General features: G+C 43.2%; 1 protein-coding gene across 1 annotated transcript in view; it reads left to right on the top strand.

Moving 5' to 3' along the window:
* xylt1 (xylosyltransferase I) overlaps positions 1–12288 on the top strand; it is a 286218-nt gene that overhangs the window by 236435 nt on the left and 37495 nt on the right. Inside the window, exons 7-8 of the mRNA XM_041206662.1 lie at positions 3971–4147; positions 5593–5855. Coding sequence (XP_041062596.1) covers positions 3971–4147; positions 5593–5855 — 440 coding nt within the window. The remainder of the gene's footprint in view (positions 1–3970; positions 4148–5592; positions 5856–12288) is intronic.

Raw genomic sequence — 12288 nt, 5'->3', positions numbered from 1 at the left:
CCATGGGGCAGAATTTTACAGCCCTGTTTCAGCGGGGACGGGGCTGTAAAATGCGGTGAGACATTCTAAACCTCATTGGCTTCGGCAGGAACATAAAATCCCGCTGTCGTAAAATTTCACCCATGGGGTTTCTGTGAGACAATTCCACATCTTGGCTTCAGATATGGTGGACGAAGACAAGTCACAAGATCAATGAGAGGCCAGGCTCAAGGGAGAGGTGGTGGAAAAAGGCCATTCCCAAGGATAGTAATGGACCGAGGCCAAGCTCAGGGGAACTAGTGGACCAAGGCCAGGCCGCGGTGGTGACAGCATGGCTGTATGGAGACCTACCATGGCAGGAAAGGTTAAACAGTGTCAAGGATGAGAAGTGCTCAACAAATGCAAGCTCCCCCCCCACAGCAGAGGAAAATTAATTACCTCAGGCCAACTCACACACCTGGTGCTGAACTTTACACAGGGTGGGATACCCGTCCCCACAGCGTAAAAGTCAGCTTACATTTCTCTGTCTTGCCCCACAGCGATTTGATAGCCATAGGGCCTTTAATTGCCTTGAGATGGGACATCTGTCCCCAACAGAGAGGAAATCCCACTTCTGAGGGCTTCCAGCCAATGAAATGGCTAGCAGCTGTGCTGTCCCAACATTGCCACTGTGAGCGGTGGCCACCGCTGGGACTGCAGGCGGTCACAAAGGAGAGTCACTGTTGGAGTCCGGACTTTGAGGGAAGTCTGGGGCTTTGCTGGGGACGGCCAGCCGTGGGAATGAAGAAGGCCAGGATCAACAGGCTATGAGGGGGAGGGGAAAGAGGGGAGGGTGGAATACCTTGAGGGGATGCCTTCGAGGGGCATAGGCTGCCCAAATAGAAGTCAACCCCCACCCCCCAGTCTGACCACAGGTGAAACTTGGTGGCCTGAACACTTGACTGAGGGTCAATTCCCAGCAGCGGCAGGAGGAGGTGCTTAAGTTGCCTAAATGAGCCCACAGGCGAGTGGGCTGTCTGATGCCTCCCCCACCACAGGTAAAGCATCCACGGGGCAGGTAGGCAACAGGCACACCCCTGTTGCCATGGTGCCCAATTTTACGCTGCCCTCCACCTGCCGTCCCACCGTCGGAGGGGACTTTAAAATTCAGTCCCTAGTGACCAGTAGAAAAGTGGCGTTGACGAGGGCCCTGAGAGCAGGGTGCCAGCCCGTCCCTGTCAGCCAGGAGGGAGCTGTATTATCATAAGCCACCCTGACGAGTGCTTCAGAGATTCAGCTTTGTGGCCAGGATAAGTTGTCAAACTTGAACTGGGATGCATTTGCTTTTGAATGCTTTTTTTTTTCCCCCCTGTTTGAAAAGCAGCTGTCTGGGGTAATGGAGTAAAGCAGACTGCTATGTCATCTGTTATTTCCAGGGACCTGCTTAGCTATGGTGATAGTGTAATTTTGACAATTCTGTCCAATGTTCCAGTTTCCATCGTCTGCCAAAATCACTCATCTCGAAGCAAAGCAAGCTGCTGGTTAGAGATGAGATGTGCCGATTGACTGAAGAACTGTTTTGTAGGATTCTAGGCTTGCTTTCAAATAAACCAAAATTCAGTCTCATTGGATAACAACAAAAACTGAGAATGTGCTCTCTGAAGATGCCCATTATCTCTATGGATACTGACTAACTTGTGATTATGGACCAAGTTTTCGCCTTTGAGGCAGGAAGCTCAATTTGAGGAGTTTCCTGACTTGGCATACCCTTCCCCTTTAAACAGGCCCCCACCCACTGTACTTTCATTCTGCAGAGGCAGGTGAGGGACGAAGTCTGGCCCGTTGCCTCTGGAGGCAGTCACGTAGGTGGGCTTGTGCCAAGGCAGGCTGGTTAGATGGCCCATCTTGATTCCCTGGGACTTGGCTACTTAGCTCTCTAACCCTCACCCCTCACCCCTCACCTCCTCTCCCCCCCTTCGTGCCCCCCTCCCCCACCCCCGACACCCCTTCCCTGGACCCTGCATCCTCCATGGCCCCTCACCCAGTGTGCACTATAGAGCCAATACACCATATAATAACAATGTCAAGTCTTGAAATATACCTTAAAAGAAACACGCATTCAGAAATCTGCTTTGAAGAAAACTTCAGATCTTACACCCTTATAAAGATTTCAATATCTCAGCCATTATAGTACCAATAACAAAAGCTTTACCTTATTTCACACCTCTTAATCCTGCCTAAATAAATGTGTAGACATTGAAAGAAAGAGTTCAAAGAAAGAATAACTTATCATAGCCTCATAAAATGTCAATCAATCAAAGCAAACACTCCACTTTCATCTGTGAAAATAGACTCCTGGTGAGCTAATCCATTAGTGAGCCTTGGAGTTCAGCCAAACATTCATAATGAGGTCACCTGTGAACTGTATAAGCAGAAACAGATGGCCAGACATCTGCTTCTCTAGGTGTCTTGTTATGAATGCTTGGCTGAGCTCCAAGACTCTAAACCAGACCTTCCACACAGTCTTGAAGAATAGTCGCCTCTGTGAGATGATGGTATTTGCACATAACCAACTGGAATCATATGGCATCGGCTGTGAAATGCTTTATAGGCACCCTGAGGTAATGGCAGGCACTATATAAAGTCCTATTTCAACACAACACCACAGGTCCCGGGGGGTTTCTCTATGTCTGATCTTGCAGCAACAAGGACAAATCCAAGTGAGCGGAGGGCAAAATAGAATAATGTCACTTCTATTATTCAGTTAGCTTTATAAGAAAGTCCCCAATACCGCAGTGTCTGTGTTCTTATTCTGAAGTTAGGATTTCAGAATTTCCAGCTCTGAAATTTTTTGTACAATCAACTCTGTTAGCAGTTAATATGTTATAAGTCCCAATTAACAGCTTCTAAAATATATCAGCTGATAGTGTGCTCTTAATGTTGAGTACCTGAATTTGTCCTTTGCTATGTAGCTCACACTGTGAAAATGTATTTACATATTTTCCACCATCAGTCCCGTTCTATTTTCTCCCAGTGGTCTTTTTACTCATTATGTGCTTTGGACTTCTGGACGTTTAATAAAAGCTCACAGGGTGACAGGTAATTGGGTACATTTTGCTTACTCAAGTGAATATATATGACTGTTTGGATTCAATCTAACTGCTCAAGTGTAAAACCTGTATTCACTGGCCTTTCATTTAATTTTAAGGAAGGAGTGGGTGCATTATTGTGGGTCACATACCATGTAATTTGAGCATTGGTTATATCTGCATGAAAAGGCCAAGCTGATACTTATAGGCTGGCAGCTAATATGGCTTGATTGAATACCAGCAATATTTTCTGTAAGTATCCAGGTTGCATTAAACTCATTAAGACTGAGATTGATCAGAAGCTGCATTTGCTGCTCCCTGTCATCATTTCAGGTTACAGTCAAAGGAGTAGAAGGAAGCCATTCAGCCCATCCACCCTGTTCCACAATTCAATGAGATCATGGCTGATCTGCGATCTAACTCCATGTGGGCCTTTGCCCCGTATCCCCTTATATCCTTGGATAACCAAAATCTGTCAGTCTCCGATCTAAAATTTGCAATTGATCTCACATCAATTGCTGTTTGATCTCGCATCAGTTCCCTATTTATCATGTGAGCATCACACTGGCATGATTTAAAACTAATTAAACTCACTTTAATAATGTTGCTGTCTTGACTTAAGTAAAGATGGACTATTGCAAAGTGATGTATGGCATTTCTGAGAAATGTTAGAAGTGGAGACAAATCACCCGAACTAGCAGATGCCATCTTCACACATTACTTATTAATTAGCTAAACATTGCCAGGTAAATAAATCAGACGCGTTGCAATGCGATTTTTGTCAGTTTTAATAATTTACTGCCTCCCCTTCTCATCTTGAAAAATGCAGAATGCATCGCTTCTTAAAGTTCATGTTGTGTAAGATGTTTTCATGCAGCTGGAGTGTTTCCAAAGGCTAACGTTTCATTGTCTTTCTAATCCAGTCCTTCTTCCACACTGTCCTGGAGAATAGTCACCTTTGTGAGACAATGGTCGATAACAACTTGCGCATTACTAACTGGAATCGGAAGCTAGGCTGTAAATGCCAGTACAAACACATTGTGGACTGGTGTGGCTGCTCCCCCAATGACTTCAAACCACAGGATTTCCATCGCTTCCAGGTCGGTTCATTACTCACTGACAAACATGACTACAGATAGTACTAACATTACTCTTAGGACCAGTGATAGACCTATTACAAAAACAATTCACATTCAGATAGTCGGGCTGAGGTTATGCCGGCGATTCTGGTCCGTGGGAGTTCACCAGAATGACTCACATTCATGCAGAATACCTTTCCTGGCTTCAGTTAGGATTATTTTAGTTTCAGGAGGATAGGAGCCAATGTGGAACAACTCAGAGAAGGAGTTTTGGAAGCATTTGGAGGAGACACCACATTCACAAGCACTTGGGAAAGAAAGAGATACTGGAGTTGGAGCAATGGTGAACAGAGAGGGAGTGAGGACAGCATTTACAACATTTTTACAACAGTACTTGGATTTACAGAAGGCATTTAATAATACGGTTTAAGATAAGATTGTATAGCGTAAGGGGTAACATATTAACATGGATAAAGGATTGGTTTGCTAACAGGAAGCAGAGAATAGGGATAAATGGGTCTTTTTCAGTTGTCAGGCTGTAACTAGTGGAGTGCCACTGGGATCAGTGCTGGAGCTTCAACTATTTACAATCTACATCAGTGACTTGGATGAAGGGACTAAGTGTATGGTAGCTAAATTTTCTGATGGCAGCAAGATAGGTAGGAAAGTAAGTTGTCAAGAGGATGTAGAGAGTCTGCTAAGGGATATAGATAGGTTATGTGAGTGGGCAAAAATTTGGCAAATGGAGTATAATGTGGACAGATGTGAACTTGTCCACTTTAGCAAGAGGAATAGAAAAGCGGTATACATTTTAAACAGAGAGAGATTGCAGAACTCTTGAGGGACAGAGGGACCTGGATGTCCTGGTACATGAATCACAAAAGATTAGTATGCAGATACAGCAAGTGATTAGGAAGGCAAGTGGAATGTTGGCATTTATTGCAAGAGGAATGAAATATTAAAGTAGGGAAGTTTTACTGTAGCTGAACAGGGCCTTGGTAAGACTACATCTGTACTGTACACAGTTTTGGTCTGCTTATTTGAAAAATATATAATTATGTTAGAAGCAGTTCAGAGAAGGTTCACTCAACTCATTCCAGGAGGGACTTCCAGGATTTTGACCCAGCGACAGTGAAGGAACAACGATATAGTTCCAAGTCAGGATGGTGTGTGGGTTAGAGGAGAACTTGCAGTGGTGATGTTCCCATGCATCTGCTGCCCTTGTCCTTCTAGGTGGTAGAAGTCACAGGTTTGGAAGGTATTATTGAAGGAGCCTTGGTGAGTTGCTGCAGCGCATCTTGTAGATCTTGTAGATTGCTGTCACTGTGTGTCGGTGGTGGGGGGAGTGAGTGTTGAAGGTGACGGATGGGTGGATGGTGATAGATATCCTTCAGGGATATGGCCAAAATCATCACAGGTATTTATAGACAGTAAGTGAAAATAACAAACTCTTTTAATCCGCACAGCAAACTGCAAGACCAACATTTTTTGCTCGGAAGTTTGAAGCTGCGGTTAACCAAGAAATCATTGGTCAGCTGGACTTCTACCTGTTTGGGAACTACCCAGCTGGCACAACAGCCCTGAAAGCTTATTGGGAAAATGTATACGATGAGCCAGATGGCATCCACAGCATCAGTGACACATATCTGACCATGTATCACTCATTCACTCGCCTAGGCCTGAAGAGAGCAGAGACTTCCTGGCATTCAAAAGAGGAGAATAAGTGCAGGTGAGAGAGAAGCTGCAGCCCAATGCTGTAGTACTGTTGCAAACATACAGCTGTAATAATGGAATGATTGATATAATTTTACCAGTATAATGAAGGTATAATTTTACTAATGTAATGAAGGTATAATTTTACTAATGTAATGAGAGTTTAAAGATTTTCGACAGGATTTCTCCCTCAGAAATATGATCTTTCTCCCCACAATGTTAATCAATAAATAAAGATGTTTATGTTGCACCTTTCATAACCTCAGGATGAACCAAAGCACTTTGCAGTCAGTGAATTACCTTTGAAATGTAGTTACTGCTATAGTGAAGGGAATCACAGCAGCCAATTTGTGCACAACACAATCCCACCAAAAAAGCAATGAGGCCTAAACAACCACATAATCTGTTTTGATGATGCTGGTTGAGGGATAGACGTTGGCCAGGACATGAACTCCCCAGCTCTTTCGAATAGTATCATGGGGCAGAATTTTTCCCCCCATTGGGGACGAAGTTGAATGGCGGGTGCGCACAGGCGCGCTTCCGATCGGCACCCCTGATCGGGTGCGCGGCACCATTTTACGTGGGCGGGTCACTTAAGGCCCGCCCAGCATGACATCCACACAGAAGCACTATGCACTCCCTGTGCGAGCTGGGGGAGGCGAGGGATTCCCAAAATCGAGAGTGCGCTCTCTCGCACATGCGCACAAAAGAGCGCACTCATCTCCCTGAGGCTAAGTGCAGCCTCAGGGAGATCAGCTGTTCTGTGACAAATATTAAAAATAGAAAAAAAAAATTCCTGACATGGCCCCTCTGTGTGACACTGTCACATGATTTTTAATTTTTACAAAAACTTTAATAAAATTTTTTAAAAGCTACATGGAACTTCGTCCCGCCCGTGGATGAGGTTTCATGCTTTTTCTATTCCCCGCCGGGGCTCCTGACCTGCTCGACAACCTTAAGGTTGGACGGGCAGGTCCATTAATTAGCTAAAAGACTCTGTCAATGGCCTCAATTGGCCATTGACAGGTCGGCGGGCGCACAGCTGGTTTTGCTGCGCCCCCGCCTATCGGAACATTTAAATGGGGCACGGTGACGTCGGGAGTTCCACCCAACATCACCGCGTGTCATTTTACGCGTCAGCAAGCGGGCCCCGTGCCCCGCTCACCGACAGGAAAATCCTGCCCATGGGATATTCTTTGTCTACGTGAGAGGGCAGGCCGGGCCTTGACTTAACAACTCATCTAAAATACAGCACCTTTGACAGTACAGCACTCCCTCAGTACTGCACTGAACTATTAGCTGAAATTATGTTTTCATGTCCTGCAGTGGGGCATGAACCCATTGAACAAAGTTATTAGAGTTCTTCGAGGATGTAAGAAGCAGGGTAGTTAAAGGGTAGATAAAGTACTTGCAGTGTATTTAGATTTCAAAAGGCATTTGATAAGCTGCTACATACAAGCTTACTACACAAGATACGAGCTTATAGTAATAGGGATGATATATTAGCATAGATAGAGGTCTGGCTAACTAACAGGAAACAGAGTTGGGATAAATTGTTCATATTCAGGATGGTGAACTGTAGCTAGTGGAATGCCATAGGGATCAGTGCTGTGGCCTCAACTATTTATGATTTAGCTTAATGACTTGGATGAAGGGAGCAACTGTATTGTAGCCAAATTTGCTGATAACATGAAGATAAGCAGGAAAGGAAGAATGAACAAAGAGTCAGCAAAGGGATATAGTTAGATTAAGTAAATGGGCAAAAATTTAACAGGTGGAATGTAATGTGGAAAAATCTGAGGCTGTCCACTGGCAGGAAGAATAGAAAAGCAGAATATTGTTTAAATGGAGAGAGACTGCAGTTTGCTGCAGAACAGAGGGATCAGGAGGGCATACCAGGAACAGCCTGGACATGACAGGGCATGCCAGGAGCAGCACCAGGCATACCTAAAAATGAGGTGTCAACCTGGTGAAACTTTAACACAGGACTGCTTGCATGCCAAACAGCATAAGCAGCAAGTGATAGAGCTAAGTGATCTCACAACCAACGGATCAGATCTAAGCTATGCAGTCCTGCCACATGCAATCGTGAATGGCGGTGGACAATTAAACAACTCACTGGAGGAGGAGGCTCCACAAATATCCCCATTATCAATGTTGGAGGAGCCCAGCACATCAGTGCAAAAGATAAGATTGAAGCATTTGTTACAGTCTTCAGCCAGAAATGCCAAGTGGATGATCCATATTGGCCTCCTCTGGATGCCAGTCTTCAGCCAATTCGATTCACTCCACATAATATCAAGAAATGGCTGAAGGCACCGGATACTGCAAAAGCTATAGGCCCTGGCAATTTTCCAGCAATAGTACTGAAGACTTGTGCTCCAGAACTTGCCACGCTCCTAGCCAAGCTGTTCCAGAACATATTCAACTCTGGCACTTACCTGGCTATGTAGAAAATTGCCCATGTATATCCTGTACACAAAAAAGCAGGACAAATCCAACCCAATTACTGTCCAATTAGCACCTCATCAGTTTACTCTCAATCCATTGGTAAAGTAATGGAAGGGGTCATCAACAGTGCTATCAAGCAACACTTACTTAGCAATAACCTGCTCACTGATGCCCAGTTTGGGTTGGCTGCATAACCAAGTCAAGCTTGCAGCCTACCTATTGCTTCAACTGGCTGTTGTATATTGCTTGCTATGTGTGTTTGTTGCTTCTTTTACTCGGGGTTGACATTATTTTACATGCTTCATGTGGTAACATGACTCCTTATCTGGCAACACTTTCCCATCTGAACCATTGGAGGGCTGCTGCAACATACGTAAAGCAGAACAACACAATATAATATTAATTAACATTTTTAAAGAAAACTGGATTATTCAATTCCCTCAAATTCTCTAACTGCCTCCTGATGCTTACGTCTTTTGTACTGGATATGAAAGCCATTCTAACCCCATAAAGCTGCTCCTTCCAACCGGGGCCAAACTCCCACCCATGCCTGGTATATTTGGGGTGCTGCAGGCTGTATTTCCATGGTTTGTGTGTCTCTGTCCATTTAGATTGGCTGCCTGAAGGCAGGTGGAAGTCTTGATGTGCCTGAGTTTCAACAGTACTGTCTGAATTCTGGCTCTAGAAGTTTTTGTCTCAGTTTTAATTGGAAAGCTGGAGAAGTTATTGGTTAGTTAGGAAATTAAAATTGGTTAAGTTTAATACTTTAGGTGAGAGAAACATTGGAGTAAATTTTCTCCTGTTCACTAACCTTACAAAAAAAAGTCTGCATAAACATAAAACAAATCTCATCCCTTAATGCATATGATAACTTTTTCATGAGCATTAATGATGCTTCCCATATGACTTTGCATCCAGTGCCCATACATCACTTTATCTCTCCTGAGTCCCACATCAAAGATCAGTTTATTAAAAATACACTCTTCACTAGGCTGGCACGCAGCTCATTCAAGAGTAGACATTTACTCCGAGCGCAGGTTCTGAGCTTGAAAGTTTAGATTGGATTCCTTCAATGTCTTTCTGCAGTGCCACATCCAAGTGGCAGATTTAACCGTGCGGCAGCATTGGGCAAGTTGGAAGGTGTGTGGGGCCTCCAGGGCGGACATGAACCACACTTGCCGGCCTAAGTTTGAAGCCCAGAGTATTTGTACTCCTGGGATTTATTTAAATGCCCCCCCTCGTCTGGAGCCGGAAGAGGACACAGGCCAATTGCCAGCAAGGAACTCTTGGGAGTGTCTCACGGGAGAGAAGGAGATTCAAGGACAGGAGAGGCTTTGGGGCCTGGAGGGGCAATTCTCCACTTACCATAGAGAGTCTCTTCTATCTGCATATCTAATTCAGCCTGAGTTGGGGAGGGATCCCTGGTGGCTTCTCTGCTATGGAAACCCGATTTGCGTAAATTCATGAGGCCTCCGCCTGGTTTCCACTGTGCAACAATTGATAAAATTAACCAGCAAGCCTTGAGAAAGCAGCTGCACCTACCTGCTCTTACCAGCAAGTGGCATCTGAAGTCTGAAGTGGACGAATTTGGGTTCATCTGAACTGGTACCAGGGGAAAATTTACTCCAATGTTGCTCTCGCCTTAAGTATTAAACTTAACCGGTTATAATTCATTAACTAACCAATTTGTCACATGCTGAAGACTCAGGTGTGTGCGCTCAACAATGCCAAGGGATACTTCCAATGGGTACAGAGATTCTTGTGAGATTATCTCCCTCCTTCAATGCAATTAATGTCTTGGTGTTGATTTTGGTTAGTCAGTGGCAGTGTGGTTGGTAGACTAGTTTATGTAACTGAATAGGGTAGTATCTGTTTGAAATTTAAACACCAAGGAATGGATGATTTACAGGTTGTTTGTAAAGAGCACTTTGAGACATCCTGAGATCATGAAAGGTGCTCCAAAAATTCAAATCAATCTATTCTTCATTTTTTTCTCTTTCTTTCTCATTTCATCTCATCTCAGACTGACAGTGTATCTCAAAGCTGCACCCATGAAGTTAAGTTATCCAGCTTCTTTATCCAGACCTCTCTAAACACTGAGTACTCTGTTTTCTTCACCGAAGCCCATCATTCAAATACCACAGTATAGGTATCAGGTGACTGAAGAAGTCTAATACTGGAATGTTGTCTTGGCTGACTTCGAATAAGGGGGAAATTCCAGCCTAAGTGTTCTTCAATTGAAATATAACCTTTAAACACTTAAAACTAATCCCAATAGTGCTTTTAGTCCATTCTTAAAAGTGAGTTTAAGGAAGAGTCCTGTAGAGACATGTGGAAATCATTAAAATCATTTTCCTCTCCTTTCTGGTGCTAGACTTTGGCATGTCTGTAATTGATATACAACACTCTGCAAAAAATATTAAGGACTGCCAGTAGATCCACCGTGGCATTGGTAAGAATGACTTGAGAATTGGCCTCATACCACAATAGCACAAGCAGGCTGCATTGGCAGTAGAGATCGGCAAGGCCAGCTCAATAGTGAAGGATCACACAAGGACTTGGGCTAGCTGGCCAGGGAAGGAGCGCATAGGGACTCCAAATAGGTGGGTAGACTAAACATGTGGAGAGGTCTCAAACGTACAGGCCTAAAAGATCAAAGTGGTGCACAGCTAAATACATCAGGAGCCATGCCAAACTAAACAAAGCATGCTGCTAGAAAGAAACAAAGCATAAGTGCCAAACCCCACCGAAAGTGTAACCCTCTTTGGATAAATATTAACATCAGGGACACGGGCAATTTTTTAGTAAGTTTGCAGCTTTTTGAGAGTGATGTAGATTTTTATGTGTTTGTTATGTTATGAGTTTTATTTTTAAGTATACAGGGCAAGCTGACGAATAAAAGAGCATGGCTGATCAAGTTTTGCACATTTTTTTTAATGATTTGCCTGGTTCGTTTTATTTTAGTTGCTGGTTTCAGACTGATAAAAATAGATTTTTCTTACCTGCCTGTTATGGTACAGAGGATGGTAAATTCCAAGCTGCTCAAATCCCAGAGGGAAACTCGAAACAGCTGCCACAACTGTTTTTGAAATTAGTATTTTCGAGATGTGTGCCTTGAATTCAGTAGTAATAAGTCCACTGAGACTTGGAGGATTTTTTTACAAAACTAAATTAAACATTTATTAAAAAAAGAAAAGATTTTAAGCACATACATAGTTCTACAAAGTACTACTATAATAACTCTTAAATCCCCTAATTAATCTGGCTCCCAGTTACACCTCTGTTAAGGCAACAGTAAAACAAAATATAAGTTTAACAGACCCAGGCAAACCACACAATACCCTGGTCAGTGATATTCGAAGTAAGTTTTCTTAGCTTCAGCTCCTGTAGGCAGTAACTTGATGCACTGAGGCTAGAGGCTTTTCACACTTGTGTGAGATCTTAGAATTCCTTCGCCCTTACATGTAATCTCATCTCCTTTATACACGTTTCTCTAGTATAAATCCCATTGTTCCAATATGTCTTTGCAACTTTACTTTTCTCATAATATAAATCTTTCATAGTACTCATATTATCAGTAACCTTTGGGAAAAATAAACACATAGTTTGACTTTGCTTCTTTTAGCTAGATGTAACATCCGACCATCTCTTTGAAATTCAAATTACTCTGGTTTATCTAAAAATGCAATTGTTCCTCACACCTCACATTCTAAAACTTCAGCCATGTTTACGTATTTAGCATTTCAAACCTAGCTTCCCTTTTGATAGCTCAAAAGCTCCAGACCAGATGCCTCCAATTCAATTAAATCCCCCACTATTAACCTACCTTTACAATAAATCACAATAATATTATTAAAATTATAAGGCAGATGATTTACAATTATACAGGTATGTTGGACTTGAGGTGCCATAGGTACAAGACTTAAAAACATCAATATGCATATTTATTCTAAAAGTACATGGTCCTAAAAGTGTCTGATTTGATGCTACGTTATTTG

The sequence above is a fragment of the Carcharodon carcharias genome, chromosome 15 (assembly GCF_017639515.1).
Source record: "Carcharodon carcharias isolate sCarCar2 chromosome 15, sCarCar2.pri, whole genome shotgun sequence".
In the NCBI taxonomy this organism is placed as follows: Eukaryota; Metazoa; Chordata; class Chondrichthyes; order Lamniformes; family Lamnidae; genus Carcharodon; species Carcharodon carcharias.
The sequence above is the reverse complement of the archived record's forward strand: the minus strand, read 5'-3'. Positions and strand labels throughout refer to the sequence as shown.